Genomic DNA, 19,137 nt, shown 5'->3' on the forward strand with positions numbered 1-19,137 from the left:
TTCTCAGCCAGCTTCTGACAAAGGCCAGAAGCCAGATTCGCTTAAGGACATGATTCACTTAACAACCATGTTATTAATTTAATGACTGTGACTGGCTTAATGACTGTAGTAAATTGGTCTAGTTATGTGACTAGCTCAACTGTATCGCTTAGCAACCAAAATTTAAATCCCAATTGTGGTAGCTAACCCAAGGACTACCTGTACTAGAACAAGAGATTCCTCAAACTGGTAAATTACATTTTATTACTACCTTTGTTTTGGTTGTATCTTACCCAATGGTTTGAGAACGTTAAAATTTGTCAATTATATAATGAGAACCTGATACTGTCTTTGAGAAGCACATTGATAGGTTTGAAAATCCCTCCAGTTTACTTTGAATTATTTCTATTAATTAAAGCTGTATTTATTAAAGCATGTAGCATAAACAAGAATTTGTTGGAGAAAGATGCTTGCTATTGGGCTGGTATGTGGTAACTAGTTAGCAAAAACCCCACATAATATAAATAATTCAGGTATACTTTTAACAGGAGACAAAAGATACCAAAATCATATTACAACCTTGAATAATATAGTTCGCAAATTTATTATGCATTAGGAAGCTTATTAACTTAAAAACCAAACTGCATAGTACAAAAGGTTTGATATTTTTGCTTAAGGCGGACCAAGTTTCAAAATATATATATATATTTAAATTTTGTTCCGTCATTACACAATCCTTTATAAAAGCTGTATATCTCTCAGTGCCCTCATTACATTTATAAATACAAGATTTACACAGTACCCCATCAGGAAAAAAAGTAGAACTTCTTATAAATATCTACATATATTCATACATATAAAACATTCATAAGAGTACTTTGTTAGATTTTTGTGTAGTGTTCCATTTTTACTGCCACAAAATACACAGAAACCTGTGCAATTTCAAAAACGCTTCTAAAAATTGTAACATGGTACTTTATAGAAACTAAATCATCTTTTAAAGTCTTTTTAGATAGACATTTCACAATTATAATTCTATGAGATTCTTCAGAGATTGATATGAAGGCTAAACATAGCTGATAACAATGTACACTAAATAGCAGTTAAGGCAGGAGTGAAATTAAGTGGGACAGAAATGTTTTTTATGGCAGTTAAAAGATGGCAAAGGATGCGACAAATACACACGTCAATATAAAGTGCCTCAGCACCCATTTAATTAGTTCATACGTCAGAACCGGCCACACTGGTGGTGCCAGAAATGAGCATCACTAATGCTTTCTATCGAAGGAATTATCACCACTGCCTTGCTCAGGTTTTCAATAGGAGCCCTTTTAATTATCATCTCAGAGGATTTTAAAAACAAGGGTTGAAAATGCACCAATAATTTATCTTTCAATTGACATTCCCTGCACACTTTAAATAGTTCGGCAATATTCAATCAATCAGGCAGCATGTTGAGAGAGAGAGAGATAAGACTATATCGATGGAGTGGGATTGTGATAGAAATCTTTCTCAGTAATGTTTATTGAAATGGAGTATTCTTTCCAAATCCTCACAAACAACAAGAGTAGAGAAGCAATGAAGACATTTTGGGAGAGATGGGGTCGGGGAAGGGGGGAACCTAGCAGGGTTATGATTTACTCACAGTGAATTTTGAGTACTCAAGTATTTAACTACATCTGAAGATCATCTTTCCCAAGATACTGCAATTTCGCATTCTCAGTTCAATGTTGGGATCAACAGTAATTGCATGGATACAAAAAGAAAAACTTGCTTTGGACTGTTCTACAGAAAACCCACAGAAAGTGGTTGCAATCAGCCTTAATTGAATACCAATGGCCACTTATACATGATATCTTAGGTGAGTGAAATGTGCAAAGCTTCTGACAGATCAAAAGTTCACTCCAGAAGAGAACCGCTCTCGATTCAGAGCTCAGTGCATGGATTATGTCTGCCCAATGGCTGTCTCTGTTAACCTTAGAAGAAAACTCCTTTCATACACTGCTGTCTTGAAGCAGAGGCTCAATATCCTCATCACTGCCCCGATCTGGACTGTTGCTCTGGATACTGTTGATGCTGCTGCTGTGCTTTCTGGTACTGGCAGCTTTACTGTGCTCGGGGATAAATAAGGCAACCAGAAAAGCTAGGAGGACTGCACATGCTCCAAAAAGGAAAGGAGGGCCAGGTATGATTGCACTCTGTAAAAAGAAAATGAGAAAGACTGAGCAACCACAGATTAGTATAATGTGAACAATGAAGCCACTCACATCCGCATCTTTAACTGTCCAGTAAACAGACAGTTATACATATCACTACTAGAACTGTGCTGCCAACATCAAAAAGACTTGCATCAATCCTGGCAGTCGTTGGCTGTTGTCAAAAGTTAGAAACTTGTCATCTCCAGCAATCACGCTATTCCATTCCATAATGAATTGAGGCAGAATACAAAACCAGTAAAAGGTCTTTTTTTTGTTTTGAAAAGAATCAGACAAAATTTGCCTTGTATGCTTCTACATGTGCTGCACCAGGCCTAGGCAAGTGAGAACTTCTGTGAATTGAATTAGAATTATCTATACAGGATAATTGTTTTGACAACGAATTGGATTTTAGAAACGGAGATGCTAAAACACAGTATTTTAACCTGCACAGTTAATATTCTATGATCATGTTTCAAAATAGAAGCATTCTTCAATCCAAGAGACTGACACAGAGCAGAGCTATTAGAACACCAAGGAGAAGAATGTCTGGCAATAGCTGAACAACATGAAAAACAAGGCAAGAGTACAAAAAGGTTATGTTTTAGCTGGAAAATCCATCAAAAGAATCAACTGCTGATTCACTCCATGTTATGTCTTGCAGTTTGAAATGAAGAAATATTAGTCATAGGATGCCTCATCAATAACTATTAAGAGCCACTATTCAAATAAAGATTTATAATCATTTTACCTCATCACTTGGATCCTGCCTAACAGTCTTATCCTGAACAGGTGCCAACTCATTAAGTTCCACATGGAAGAGATAGAAGATGAAGCCATAGAGAGCAGGGCCAAGACCATTGCACAGACCTCGGATTCCAGTTATTATTCCTTGGACGACACCTGGGAAAGAGCAAGTTCACAGTGAAGGAGAAATAATTTCTGCCAGCCATTCCCACTTTAAATGCAAAGAAAAAGCTCTATGGACTGCATTTCAAATGGGTTCTGAGCTCTTGTACAGCTATCTAGCTGACTTTATTCTAAGCTGGCTGAATATTAACTACCTTTAAAGAAAGATCAGCTAGATTCAAAAATAAAGTTACAGACATTAATTAGAGACATAAGTGTGCCTATGAAAAACAGATTTTCTTGTTCCATTCAAAACAACCACATTAGATCACTGATCTCAACATATTCTTTTATACTGAAATGATTGCTCCCATTCAATTGTTTTGAATTCTGTATTTTAGAGAGCGTGTGGTGTCTATATAATCTGACAGTTAAACATTCTCACATATTCAGTCACCACTAGATGGCATTACCATGTGCTTTGAAATTTCTAAAAACTCCTCAGAGAATAATAGCCAACCCCGCCTCCAGTGTAAGAGCTTATATTAGATTACATTATACTCTTATACATAGTTCCCTCTAAGCTGAGCAGTGAGCAATCGCTCACTTAAAAATCATCATCAACTCAGAGTTTTCCAAACCTGCCCAGAAGCTGAGAGGGAAAGAGTGAGAGGGAAGGAGAGAGAGAGGAAGGGAGAGAAACAGAAAAAAGAGAGGAAGGAAAAGAGAAAGAAAAAGAATGGGAGTAAGGAAGAGAGAAAGAAAATGAAAATCTAGTTTGAAACTAGCTCAACTATTTAAGTGGCATTTTGATATTGATAGAGTTGCCCTATTATGAGCTCATTGTTATAGACGCACAGTACAGTATTTTATTTTGAAATTCTCTGAGGCAAAACAGGGTGGGTTTTTTATTTGTTTGTTTGTTTATTTATTTATTTGTTAATTAATTATTTCTGTGCCGCCCAGTCCCGAAGGGACTGCTGCTCAGACACTATACTTTTCTGCCCCCCCCCAAAAAAAATTAGAGGGAACACTGCTCTTATACAAAGAAAATTATTCTATAAAGTGCCAACAACAGCATATTCCCATTCTTTTTCATCAACAACTGTGATCATTTTCTAACAAAATAAACAATCGATAATATTTTTTTTAAATCCTGGCCCAGTGAGAATAAAATCACTGGGGTGACTATGACATTTCTATCATTCCCCATTTTCCACCCATCTTCATTTCAAAAACAAGTGAAACCTAAATCACCCATTCTTCCAGAAAGAATAAATGATCAAATGCAAGCTAATCTCACAATAAAATATTGAAGAAAACAGAGCAGAGTTTGTCCTCAAGCAAGGAGATAAAGAGATGAAAGAGAAAATAATTACAAATATCCCTGTCTTGGATATGTAGGCTAGCTACAATGAAGCCAAAATGCACATCATGTCCATCATGCAAGTTCTGCCCTTTCTAATTTGCAGTCCCATTTTGCATGCAATTAGCTAAATAAATAAATTATCATCACCAGATTGTCCTTTGTCAGTTGCGATCTTGAAGGATTTTCCCAAAGGAAAATCTCTCTCAAAAAATTATCTAAGGTAAAGAAATATCATTTATGAAGACTCACATTAAATGTAACTTACCACTTCTTGCATGCACAAGAGGCGGTAAAAGATATACAGGGTGTACTGCTTTCAAAAGCTATTAACCGGAAGCCCTCAACTTAAGCAATTCAGTTAGTGACCGTTTGAAGTATTACAATTGTACTGGGGGGAAAAGAGATCTATGAGCATTTTTCACCCTTGGGATCATTGCAGCGTCCTCATGGTCAACATTCAGATACTTGGCAACTGACTGGTATTTATGGCAGTTGCAGTGTGCTGGGGTCACGTGATTAACTTTTGTGACCTGACAAGCAAAGTAAATGGGGAAGTCAAATTCACAACTGTGTTGCTAACTTAACAGCAGCGTGATGCGCTTAACAACTGTGGCAAGAAAGGTCATAAAATGGAGCAAAACTCACTTAACAACTTAGCAAGAGAAATTCTGGCCTCAATTGGGGTTCCTTTTCTAAAGCACAAAAATTATACATTCACAGTCATGTTACCGGGGTGGGGGGTAAGAGAGAGAAACAGCTACAAGATCAGTTTTGTAGAAAAATAACCTTGCTTTCACCTTGTTGATCTGAATCTGCGTTCCGTGACACAAGAGCACTGATTGCTGGGAATGTGATACTTGACATGGCTGCAACAGCTCCAGCTGCCCACATCATCCTAAGCACAAGAAAACACAATAATGTATAATCTGAAAGGAAGGATGCATTTAGTACAGGGGACCCCAAACTTGGCAACTTTAAGACTTGTGGACTAGCTATGCATCATAAATATTATGCGATAAAATATTATTTTGGAAGAATATATTTATAGTTTTTCTTGATCTATGTCTCTGTCACTGTGTCTCTTTCTGTCTGTCTGTCTCTGTATCTCTGTATCTCTGTTTGTCTGTCTGTCTGTCTCTCTCTCTCAAAATAAACTATTATATCTTTCTATTAAAAAGTGCCTAATTTCAAAATTTAGCAAACCAAAATATGGCAGTTGTCTTTATCCCTTGTCACTCATTGCCAGGCTGCAACTACATCTTTCCTTTAAAATCTGTTTTTTCACCAGCCGCAATACAAATTCTACGTTTTGATATATAATGCTGTCAATGACTTAAAACTTGGTATATGACTTAAGATCTTAGCCAATGGTTATTAGCCTTCACGTCAGCATGCCTATCTCTGAAGGCCATCAGCTTGGTGACCACTGGGCTTTCTTGGGCATTTGGTTGGGCAAGATGAAGACTGACTGCTACACTAGACGGTCAAAGTATCTGATCCAGCAGAGCATCATGTTCTTAAAGAACCTCTTCCAATAACATCCTATCCAATAACCATGGAGTGATTATATATATGAGTTAGAACTGTACGTACCCTACCTTCCATGCCCACAAGCACACAACATGCAATATATTCACTGAATTGTTAAAAAGAAAACTAGGAAGAGTCACTTAAAAACACATCCACATGGCACTTACCAAGGCTGAGAGCCAAAACCATACCAGGCCAATTGGAACATCTGAAAACCAAGGCCAAGCAGTACAGTATTTTTATTCCCTATAGACCTCATTAGGATGCTCAGAAAGACAGTCTACAAAAATCAGAAAACACATTATGTAGTTTATTTATAAATCAATATATCTGAATAACCGCAGTGGCAAAAAGAAAACATTTTAAAATGAGTTTGTATGCCTGTGCAAAAATCATCTGGAAGCAATATCACTTTTTCATTTGTCATTTCCTTTTAATGACCTCATAATCTCTTGTAGGTGAAGTCTAGGCAACTGAACGCAACTGAGAGTTTACTGGCAGGATGCCCTTCCTGTCATCAATGCAGAGTTATATTCAGCAGATATATTCTCATCATGCCCAGGGAGAGAAATAGCTGCCTCTACCTGGGATTGAAGTCACAGTCTCCCGATTGTGAGATGAGCTCCACCTGTAGGCCACCAGACCACATCAATTTTTCATATATGTGTGCACAAATTCAGCATCATTTTGGGGGTGGGGGGGTGTCCTTCAAAACTACAACCAAAGCCATCATATATTTCCAAGGAAAGATAAAAGCACTTTTTAAAAAGCATTCCCAAAGAATACATGATTCTTTGTAAGAAAGCTGCTAGGTGAAATCAAGCATTCAGCTACCTTGCAAACAACAGGGTGTCCAGGAGGAAAGCATTTTGAAATTCCCTGATATTTATCTGACATTTCGCTGTAATTTGAGATCTATTTAAGGCATGGTGTATAGATGATGTCATTTATTTATTTATTTATTTATTTATTTATTAGATTTGTATGCTGCCCCTCTCCGAAGACTCGGGGCGGCTAACAGCAATATAAAAAGACAATGTAAACAAATCTAATATTAAAAACAATCTAAAAAACCCCAATTTAAAGAACCACTCATACATACAAGCATACCATGTATAAATTCTATAAGCCTAGGAAGAAGGGAAATTTCAATTCCCCCATGCCTGACGACAGAGGCGGGTTTTAAGGAGCTTGCGAAAGGCAAGGAGGGTGGGGGCAACTCTGATATCTGGGGGGAGCTGGTTCCAGAGGGTCGGGGCCATCACAGAGAAGGCTCTTCTCCTGGATCCTGCCAAACAACATTGCTTAGTCGACGGGACCCGGAGAAGGCCAACTCTGTGGGACCTAACCAGTCGCTGGGATTCGTGCGGCAGAAGGCGGTCCCAGAGATATTCTGGTCCGATGCCATGAAGGGCTTTATAGGTCATAACCAACACTTTGAATTGTGACTGGAAATTGATTGGCAACCAATGCAGACTGTGGAGTGTTGGTGTAACATGGGCATACCTTGGGAAGCCCATGATTGCTCTCGCAGCTGCATTCTGCACAATCTGAAGTTTCCGAACACTTTTCAAAGGTAGCCCTGTGTAGGGAGCATTACAGTAGTCGAACCTACTGTCATACCAAACAGCTAAGCCGTGGAGAAATATCAGTAGCTGAAGAAGCAAGTTGTTGCTACAGTTATGTTCATTTTTGCTTGACTCTGCCAGACAGCACGATCAGGGTTTTTTAAAAATAAAAAACATGATTTTTCCTTGACTTTTAAACATTTTAATACACTTCACTTTTTCCCTAATTTATTCCATTTTTTTTCACGAATTCCCTGATAATTCCCTGATATTTCCCAAACCACTGATTTCCCTGATAATTTCCGGATTTCCCTATTTTCCAAGTTTCCTGGACACCCTTAAACAAGCAAGGTCAACTTCCCACTAGTACAATGTTGCCCCTGAAAAAGGTTGGAAACTGCAACTGCTACAAATGGCATGTGATAAGGAAGCTGATGGGAACTATAAGGGGTCCTTGCTTATCACTAAGTTTGTTCAGTGACAGCCTGAAGTTACAATTTGTGAAAAAGTTGCACCACTCACAGCACCTACCCATCTTGGCAACCAGTGCAAATTTATGATAGTCGCAGTGTCCCACTGTTACATGATCCTATTTACAACTTTCATAGCCAGCTTCTGACAAGCAAAGTCAATGGCAAAGCCGGCAGGAAGTTGCAAGCCATGGTCACAGGACAAACACACTTAACAATTCCAAATGATTCACTTCCTGCAGCCAGAACTAACATAAAGGAGTGTGGTGTTTCATTTTATAATATATCAAACAGTTGCTGGTCCCAATTGCAGATTGGTAAATTATGACTACCTGTGCATGTTCTATCACACATATTCTGTGTGATCTGTGCTAGGGGATGGTTTGCTTCCAAGTTCACTTTCACGTCCCTGATTTTCACTTTTTAAGCACTGATCAGCTTTATGCTACAGAACCATTTACCAACATGCATCAATCATAATCTAAAACATTTTTTTTCAAATGTTCACTCTGTGAACAATAGTCAGGAACAAAGGTTGCAGAACCTTTACAAAAGGGTCAGATTCCAATTCTCTGTCAGCATCTGATAAAAGAAACTAGCTTTCAACATTCTGATTGTTCTTACTGAATACAATTTTTGGACTGATATATTAAATATTCATAATTCTGTTAAGCATTTTTGAATTATTCTGTTAGATATTAATTTGATATAAAATATGTACTTTTTGTCATTTTTTCTCTTTATTTTATAGTACTTAGGCCCTACATAGACATTTTATTTACACATACATAATTTGCAAAGTACATTTCATCATTTAATTACTACATTTTAGTTACGCGTGCTTGTTGCAGTTTTTAAAAATCTTAATAAAATTATGCTTACCTGAGCAACTATAGATAGAATGCCAATTACAGCTATGAATGTTGCAATGCTTGCATACTCAAATTTTATCACCTGTAAATAAACAAAATCTGTACTTAAAACTTTACAGCTACTGAAAACCTTTTTCAGAAATAGTAATGATTATAGTAGTTAAGGAAAGTGAATTTACAAAATGAAAACAAACTTGGAAAAGAACACCATATCTTAGGCGATTTTTGTGATGTATGTAACTTCTAAAAAACGTGTAGAAAAGAAATATTGATTAAAATGCACAAATATCAACTACAGTCAAATAAAAAGCAACCGATGCCTCAATACCATGACCCTTTGCTAATAATATATACAGTGAACCCTCGAGTTTCGCGTCCTCAAGGATCGCGAAAGGGCTATTTCGCTAGTTTTCAACCCGGAAGTAAACTCCACCATCTGCGCATGCGTGCCCTTCCACGCATGCGTAGATGGTGGAGTTTCCCCGCCGGGCAGAGGCTTCCCTGGGTCTTCCCCCTCTTGCCCCGGTAAGACCCCAGCGGCGGTGGGCTGGAGCGCGAGCTTGGGGCAGCCTAGCTCCGCTTCCCAGCTGGGAAGCGGAGCCGGCAACAGCGTGGGCGGCCGGGCGGCGCGCGCGAGCGAGCTTGGGGCAGCCTAGCTCCGCTTCCCAGCTGGGAAGCGGAGCCGGCAACAGCGTGGGCGGGCGGGCGGCGCGCGCGAGCTTGGGGCAGCCTAGCTCCGCTTCCCAGCTGGGAAGCGGAGCCGGCAACAGCGTGGGCGGGCGGACGGCGCGCGCGAGCTTGGGGCAGCCTAGCTCCGCTTCCCAGCTGGGAAGCGGAGCCGGCAACAGCGTGGGCGCGCGGGCGGCGCGCGCGAGCTTGGGGCAGCCTAGCTCCGCTTCCCAGCTGGGAAGCGGAGCCGGCAACAGCGTGGGCGGGCGGGCGGCGCGCGCGAGCTTGGGGCAGCCTAGCTCCGCTTCCCAGCTGGGAAGCGGAGCCGGCAACAGCGTGGGCGGGCGGGCGGCGCGCGCGAGCTTGGGGCAGCCTAGCTCCGCTTCCCAGCTGGGAAGCGGAGCTAGGGTTTCCCCAAGCGCGCGCGCACCCCAGGCGCGAGCAACGGGGTGGGCGGGCAAAGGGCAGGCGGCAGTGGAAGTAAAAACACCATCTGCGCACGCGCAGATGGTGTTTTTACTTCCGCACCGCTACTTCGCGAAAAATCGATCATCGCTTGGGGTCCTGGAACGGAACCCTCGCGATGATCGAGGGTTCACTGTACTGCCATATGTAGGATGGCACAGCACTGCACAATTTAATTTCAATTCAAAATATTCTCTTGCACCTTCATAAGATTTTCCATGTTGAGGTGCATAAACATACAAAGACAAACATATGCACACACATCCCTATTATTTTGAGAATGAGGCAACCTGTTTCAACCATTTTGGAAGCCATTGCTCAGAACTGTGTTATATTTACAATAAAAATAAATGTTTCCAGAATGGAAACATTAAAAATAAATGTTTCCAGAATGGAACAAACCATAGTTCAGTCATAATCATAATGGGTAGCATTGGCAATTGGGACCAGGACTACTGTCACTAAGCGATGTGGTCATAAAGTATGGCATTCCAGGATCACATTGCTTAGCAACAACAAATCTAGTACTGTCAGTTGTACTCGTAACCTCAGGATGTATAGATTATTGAGAAGAGATTTCCAGATAATTAATAAATAATAATAATAATAATTTATTAGACTTGCATGCCGCCCCTCTCCGAAGACTCGGGGCGGCTCACAACAATAATAAAACAATACAGATACAAATCTAATAATTAAAACAGTAGCTAAAACCCATTACTTAAAAACAATCGATACTACACAATCATACCCACTCATAACTTTATTGGTCAGAGAAGGGGATACATTAGTTGACCCATGCCTGGCGACATGTAAGAACTATTGGGGGGCTGACATGGGGAAAAGAAGGTGCTGCTGGCAGGGGGAGGGGGCAGGAAGCAAAAATCTGAAGCAGGTTGGCAGAGACCATGGGAAATGGAGGATGCTCCTACTCGGCATGCACTGCAGAGTGCGGGTGGGCAGGATCCCGGAGATCTTGTTCCTCAGAGAAAAAATGGTAGGAAACACTTACTGGGATCCACAACTTTGGCTTTCCCTTTCGGCTTCCCCCATTGACTTTGCTTATTAAAAACCAGCAAATGGTGATATGACACAGCTCATTCTGACATCATAATCACCAGATACTTAAGCATTTGCATCACAATTACATGACCCCAGGGACACTGCGATGGTAGAAATTTTGAGGGCTGGTTGTCATATTAAGTTCAGTTTTTTTCAGAGCTACTGTAGCTTTGAATGGTTGCCAAGCAAACAGACACATCAAGGACTACTGTAGTTACTATAGAAATCTACTTGTTAGCCTCCAAAGTAAGTTTAGAATCTTAGATTAAAAGCACAGGGTAGGTAAGTAAATGGGTAGGTAGATACTAAGTAGGAATAGTTTGCTTTACAGCAGGCTCTCCCGATCTGGATATCTTTCAGATGATTTGCGCTACAATTCCATGATATACTAGGGTCAGAGTTCACAGTAATTATAGCTCAAAATGACTGGAAGGCATGAAATTGAGATGAGATGGCCCCCATGGTGAAATTAACATTGTGACTCCAACTAAATGTTATAGATTGCTATCACATTTATATTGTCTTTGTGCTATTTCTTAATTTTTAATGAACTTTTAAGAGAATTCTGAAAGAATGGCTAGAGAAAGATTTTAATGAAAAATGTCTATATTCTCTGCCCGTCAATAGGATGTCAAATTTACATAGAAAATGATATAATAATCTCTTTTATTTCTTCATTATAATAACATGCTTTGGATGGTTGCTTGCTTTTTCTTAAAAAATCAGAAAAGTGAGAGATCAGAGATGATACGTGATTTGTAGTCAAATAATGAAAATATATGTAAGTTTGGAATCTACCTTTTCACTCTATGGGCAGAAGACTGCCATGATTACAGTAAATATGTGGGTTGATATTAAGGAAATTAGATTATGGGGACCATCCTAAGGGCATAAAAAGGATCCTTGACAGTTTGTAATCATTTCATGAGTGGGAAATGTACCTGTGCAAGACAGGCATTTTGTCAGGTGGCTCATGGGCATGATTTCAATTTCATCTGCCCAATAAAGCTGGAGACACCCCACTTTAAAGCTTTGTTCAGGACAACTAGACAGGCACTGAAAAATGTTAGAAACTACTTACTTGTCTCAAATAAAGGAAAAAACTAGAATATTGACCAGCTTCAGGAAGATAAGAAAGAAAAACAGTGATGCAGGTCAGCAAAATTGTAGAATCTTTTCCAACTTTTCTCAAAGACTGTCAAAAAGATAAGAGGAAAAATAAGGTAAGCCAAAACAAGCCATAGGGAATAAATGAATTACAGCATTTCTATAATTTATTAATAATAGTATTCATGCATTTGTTCAATTTTTGTCCAACAGTTATGAAAAAACATTGGTAACCAACAATAAAAATTCCACAGAAAAAAAAAAATAAAGCTCAGGAGGCTAAGAAACTCAGGAACTTATTCCGAAAAGTATGTGTTATGCGGTAATATCAGAGCTGTCGTACATTTCAATAAAATAACAATTCCAGCTTATTTGGATTAAGTTTTGGACTATTTTTCTCATCAAGACCCTTATAATCTCAATACCATGTCAAGATATTGACAGAATCTACTGTATAGAACAGGCACTACATCCCAAACTGACTGACTGGAATCACCTAGAAACTTAATGTAAAAGTTAAATAGGAATAAAGGAATGGACCATCTGGCATTACACAATAGTGCAGCCAGTGAAGTAATCACTCTTCCCCTGCCTTGATTAGAACTGTTGACTAAGAAACAAGAAGCATAATAATGCAGTTCCCAATCCCTGTAAGAAGTCCATTAAGTCCATAGTATCAAGGTTAACTGAGATATCTAAGAGAACAGTAGAAATGCACCAGGTTTTGAAAGTCATTCACAAACGAAGTGTTCTGATTCCATGTGTAGGTCTGAACTCAAATGACTCAAATGACTCACTTTGTTTGAATGTTTTGTAATTGTGCACTGGCCATTGTCTCTAGTCCAAAAATGAGAATTTAGAGACAGAGCAATGCTTGCCAAGGACAGATAGATTCAGTGAGCCATCTCTTAAGGAAGGAGCTGTTGGCATCAAACCCTCCTGCAATGAGATACTGATAGTGTCCCACGTCCAATTTATCATGTTCTTTCCCTAATCTTCCAAAGAAGCCAGGACTGGCAAAGATCCAGTCTAGTACAGAGTAAGGAAGATGACCTTGACAGACATAGACCAAATCCATTGCCAAAGCAACTAGGAAAAAATCAAAACTAGCAGAAGGCTATTCATAAGTAGTTTAGAAGACAACTTCTTAACTCATGTGGGTGTAAGAATGAAAGAGGCACAGCACTCTCAGAGATTTGTTATTATAGTCACTTCTCAATTAAAGTAATCTTAGTCTTTCTGGGCAGTTGTTTCTTGGTCTGGTCTATCTGATGAGGCTGCCCAATCCACAGGTGAGTGTAAGAGCCAAGAGAACATTTTATCATTTCATTTATACCTGATATTATGACACGTCAATGTTCCAGTCATTACAACAAATTCTGCAAACCAAATCTTGGAGAATCTGAATGGCTTTGTTTGCCAAATACCATGTAAACAAATTACAGCAACCAAGGAGTTCTGAATTCTTTCCAAAGGGAGTTTGTCATCCTAAACAAGATTACTGGCTAAGAGCTCACCAAGACAATAGAATAAATAGCTGTTTCACTTCATTTTTTAACCCTTACATTGGTTTGAAAATAATTCTGGGAGTTGAAGTCCACAAGTCTTAAAGTTGCCAAGGTTGGTGACCTGCTCTAAGTTCATGCTTGCCTGCCCATAACATTAGACAGCTACATTAAACATTGTAAAGGTTCTGTAGGATTTTACCATCACTAGTACTAGTACCTTATTACCCACATCAAGACATAATTAGAAAGTTATATGCAGAAATAACATATGGTTAAAAAAATAACTTAATGCCTGTTTGACAGAATTTCATTTTAATCAATCCATTCAAAATACATTTATTTTCTCAAATGAAAAAGTAGCATCCTGAATCATAAAGCAGAAGAAATATGACTGGCAACTTACTGCAAAGGGATCTGCTTGTTCCCATGATATAAGAGCTCCCCATGAAGGTGGTCTCATTTTTTCAGGTAGAGATTCTGGTACAGCTAGTAGTATGAAACAGATATCTACAACAGCCACCACTGTAGCAATTAACACTACCAAATTATCACCGTACAAATTAGACAGATGTGCTCCAATAGCAGGACTAGTTACTAAACTTGCTGCAAACGTAGCAGATACCTAGATATGAAGAGAAAAAATATAAAATATAATACTTCGATAGAAGGAAAACTAACACAATTAAAAATTAATTCCAAACACTAACAAGATAGAGATGTTCTGACCTAGAAATAGGCATGTATACATCATAGAAAAGTGACTATTAAAACCCAGCTCTAGAGAAAAATCTGATAAAGCCTTATCAATCCATCACAAAACATTCAAGAAAGTTACACTAAATCATTATGGCCGGGGTGGGCTCTAGCCGGAACACTAAATTGGGCTCGCCCCGGCGGCTCGTGAGTGCTTGCGGGGTCAGCGCGAATTTACTTTTGTACCTGTGGAGATAGCAAAATCATGCACAGAACCACAGTTGCCCCTGTGTTTTGGCATGTGCGGAAGCAAAAAAACCTCATCGAAACACGGCCGCACCTGCGGCTCCATGCATGATTCTGCATGAGGTGCAGAAGCAAAATTGTGCTAGCCCCGCAAGCATTCACGAACCACAGCAGCGAGCCCAATTTAGCATTCCGGCTAGCAGCCAACCCCTGATTAAGGCCCAATTCTTCTTCTTAAGGTAATATCCCTTCTAATTCATCCACATTTTCTTATTTTTTATTTTAAGGTTGATTTTATAAGTGATTTCACAGAATATTTTCTGATATTAGAGAAATGAAGAAGAGGCTGTAGGTACATTTCTACAAAACAATTCAGCCTACCCACCTGCTTTGGGAGAAGGGATTTTGCAAGTACCAGATTTTTTTCTATAGGCTATGCAAAGGATCCCATTAGATTGTAGAGAAAGCTCATTACACCTAAATTTGTAAATTGCCTTGTTTTGCTTCTGACCAGCATGTTGATGATCAAGTTAAGCTGCAAAATCATCATCCTTGTCATTGTCAACTACTATTGCCCACTGATCTAATCACAGCTCACCATGATTTCTGAAATACTCCTCAGCGGCATTAATAAACATTTACCAGAATAATTTATACTGCAGAGATATAAATAGTAATACTAAACACTCCTTTTCAGGAAATGGATTTGTGATGCGTTCAACAAAACCATGATATGTCACTTTAAAGCATGCATATTTTCCCCCTCTCTCTTCTCTTACACTGTTTTAAGCAATTTAAGAGACACAAAAATATATCTCCAGAATTCTGAAGGCATTTATAGTTTTTCCTTTTACTATCAATATTTTGAGGTGTGGCTTTCTTGTTGTTTTATGGCTCTGGTTGCTGTAACATGCTGTAACATTTCCTTGTTTATTGTGAACAGAAATTTTCTTTAATGGAGAGGCAGCATAAATGTTAAAAAGCAGTCCTTGGAAAATAAATTCCCCCCAATCTCTTGACAGTATTACAATTTTTCAGTATTAAAAGACGCTAACAATTATTTGAATTTCATTATTATTATCACAGTTGTGATTATGATTTTTATTTTGAGATTACATTTATGCATTCAATATTAATGTAAGCATTGCAAACAGTATTGCAATATCAATAATTGGAATTACTATTTCAGAAATTCTCATACTAATATTACAGAGAGCCATAATTTCTCAACTGGAATGTTTTTTTCCTATGGCCTTTCATTTACTTAAATCCTTTTTTTCATTAGTCTGTCATGTGATTCTTTTGGCTGGAATAATTCAATCAATTTTCCATTTCTTTAATATATTTTCCAATCCTATCACAATATTGCAATTATATTGCTGAACCTTATAACAATAGCACTTGGTGTATATACCACTTCACAGTGCCTTACAGCCCTCTCTAAGCAGTTTAGAGTCAGCCTATTGCCCCCAACAATGAGTCAACCTTGAGCCTGGTGAGATTCAAACTGCCAAATTGCAGGCAACTGGCAGTCAGCAGAAGTAGCCTGCAGTACTGCACTCTAACCACTGTGCCACTGTGGCTCACAATAACTTCTACTTTTTAGATGGCTAAAAATATAAGTTATCTTCTATTTTTATCTTCAAATCAGATAGTTACCAAAATTAAAAAGCTGTTTTTTAAACATTAACCCCCTTTTCAATGGGCACATTAAAAGGACCCTCAACTGGGCAAGCACGATGTTACCGCTAGATTCATGTCCCTCTTTGCTCTTGCAGAGAACCAAGTGGAGGCATGAATGGCTGGATCACTTTGGCAAGGTTTTTTTCCAAAATTTTGGCAGCTAACTTTGGAGATCATGCAAAAACTGCAACTGGAGAAAAAAATTAGCAATCTACCTCCTACCAGGCGCTTGGCAAAAATGCATGTTACATTTGTGCTACAGAATTTGCAGCAACCAAGTAATATATTCTGGACACATTTAGGGTGCTGGTTTTAAGCTATATAGCTTTGATTTAAGTTATGTTTGAAACTGTTTCCTCAACCAATCAACTGTGGAAAATTGCTTGTGAGTCATTAAAATTAACTGTCGTTCCAATTTTAAACTTGGATTTTTAATTATTATTTGCTTTGTACAGAGGATGTTTTATCGATGTTTCATGAAATGTACAACTTTTGGAACCCATCAAGAATCTAATGCTTAAAATCTAATCAATAACAATAACACAGTTTTTTTAAAAGCAGGAATCTTCTTTTGTCACCTTATCAGTTCAGCTGTTTTTCACGAAAATGTTTTTCTGATATTTAACTACTCTCATTTTTCCAAGGGGCTGCTAAGGTACACACAAACTAATGAAATGGCAATAAAAGTTCAATGTATTAAGAGCATGATAGCATTTCATGATAATTGAGTCTTCTTCATATAGCACTGTTTTGCTGAAATCATTTTTTAAAATAGATCCACACATTGTGGCTTTGCTGTGAATGCCGAGTTAGAAATAGGAAATATTTATAGTAAATATTTATGCATATAGGTAGTCCTTGCTTAACTACAGTGATTGTGATCAGCAACTCTGTTGCTAAGCCACGTGATCATAAGCATGAGATCATGTGACCACAGACATTGCAGCAGTTTTCGTTGCCATGGTTAGGTGAATCCCATGCTCAGTATTTTATATAAAAAGCTACTAGAGAATAATTCTGAAACAATTCTTATTATCCTAGCATTTCTTCACTCGTGAAGGATCCGAGATAGGAAAAGCTTCTTTAAAAGACGTGTAATAAGTTGACCAGGAGAGATTATTATCTCTTTATAAACTGTTAAGATGAAGGAATCATATCAGAATTGAATTCTTGGATTGGTCTACCTTGACGAGCTGACAAACCTTTCTATTTAATGGACTTGCTTATTCTTGGGGATGCTATATACAAGACCTCTTTATTTTGCTCTCCATTAGACATCATGTATATGAATAAAACTACTGTGATTTATAAAAACAGAGATTCAAATTTTACTTTTAAGCAATATCACTTTTTTAAAAAATCCAAAATTAGCTGCTGAGATGATACCCAACAAACCAAAGTACACATTGTGTTGAAGAATTATTAAGAAACATTCTTACCAGACCATAAGCAGTGCTTCTCTCATGTTCTTGAGTTATATCAGCTACATATGCAAATATGACAGAGAACGTAACAGCAAAAATCCCAGATACAGAAATCATTGCAAAATACCACCTGCAAAATGAGAACCACATTTATGAATCGTAGATACATAAAACTGTAAACATATCCAAGAAAAGCAAACTTTTAGATTGTTTCTCAATTAGATTTTTATCCCATCCATGCTCAGTGACTCCTTTGCCAAGAGTAATTATAGTGTAATTAGGTTAAAAGACTGACACTGACTCACACAAGAGCAAGAAAGTTTATTAGATCTCTTTTCTTAATATGGCCCCTTCATCCAAGTGCCCCCTCCACCCAAAAATACTCAGTTATTTATGCCACACTTACCATGGACTTATTTTCATTAAAGGAATAGGGACACAAGTGAAGAAAACTGTAATAAGGAGGAAATATTTTCTTCCCCAGACATCAGACAAAGCACCTATCAGTGGAGCACTCATAAAGGATAAAATACCCTAAGAACAAAAAAATAATGATGTTAAGGTTGTTTCTAGCAACATAGTGACTATAAAATGTGTTATATTTTGGTAAGCACTTGTTGATAAAGCATAATTTTGAAATAACAAGTAATACAAATAAGCCATTTTTTTAAAAAACACACATACACACACAAAGAGAGCAGGCAGCAAAGCTGCATAAATCCCAAACATGCGTGTCATACTTTTGAAATCCAATAAAACTCTTAAGCAGCAAGGGAAAATTGTTTCCATGGCAATGGCAAAATTGAAAATTGCTAAACAAACGGGTGAATTGTTTATTGTAATATATTTGAGCGTCCATCTCAATAAAATGAAGAATAAAGTTTCCATCAGATACTAGATTATATTATCATATACAAAAGGTCACAATGCCTATAGATTGCTAGAAGCACAAAGTCATTTCAAAGGGTAGATGAAAGCAAAATAAGAAGCCAAGAATATTGTATATAAAACCAAACATCTCAATGCCTAGGATTATGTTTCTGTAGTGACTGATATTGCCCACAGATGGGACATAAGCACAATGTCACCTTTCTTCTACCAGAAAACTAGATATATTGTCATAAAGTATAGCTGATAGTTTGAGATTAGTAAATGTTTAGTTTTAAATATTAACATGGATTTACTGTGATTAGTTCATGGAATGTAGATCTTTTTATTTAACAAATATATTATATATATTTGGAATTTTAAAATTCCAGCTAAAAAAACATTTGACACATACAGAATATAGTTGTCGGCTATAAATAAATTGACTGCCTTGAAATGGTCCTGGGTTGGGCCTAGAGGCAAAAAGGAGCTGTGACGTTCCTTCTATATACCAGGGTGAGCCGACATAAAAAAACATATACATATACATATATATATATGTCACATGTTTTTATATATAT

General features: G+C 38.0%; 1 protein-coding gene across 2 annotated transcripts in view; it reads right to left on the bottom strand.

The window, feature by feature from the left end:
* Positions 1-559: 559 nt before the first annotated feature.
* MFSD14B (major facilitator superfamily domain containing 14B) overlaps positions 560-19,137 on the bottom strand; it is a 31,134-nt gene continuing 12,556 nt past the window's right edge. For both annotated transcript variants that reach the window (XM_070742804.1, XM_070742805.1), the window contains exons 4-12: positions 18,096-18,223; positions 17,705-17,819; positions 14,047-14,265; positions 12,110-12,223; positions 8,843-8,914; positions 6,090-6,202; positions 5,190-5,287; positions 2,926-3,077; positions 560-2,177 (exon numbers count right to left, since the gene is read on the bottom strand). In XM_070742804.1, coding sequence (XP_070598905.1) covers positions 1,974-2,177; positions 2,926-3,077; positions 5,190-5,287; positions 6,090-6,202; positions 8,843-8,914; positions 12,110-12,223; positions 14,047-14,265; positions 17,705-17,819; positions 18,096-18,223 — 1,215 coding nt within the window. In that variant the 3' untranslated portion in view covers positions 560-1,973. The remainder of the gene's footprint in view (positions 2,178-2,925; positions 3,078-5,189; positions 5,288-6,089; positions 6,203-8,842; positions 8,915-12,109; positions 12,224-14,046; positions 14,266-17,704; positions 17,820-18,095; positions 18,224-19,137) is intronic.

This window comes from Erythrolamprus reginae, chromosome 2 (assembly GCF_031021105.1).
Source record: "Erythrolamprus reginae isolate rEryReg1 chromosome 2, rEryReg1.hap1, whole genome shotgun sequence".
Classification (NCBI taxonomy): domain Eukaryota; kingdom Metazoa; phylum Chordata; class Lepidosauria; order Squamata; family Dipsadidae; genus Erythrolamprus; species Erythrolamprus reginae.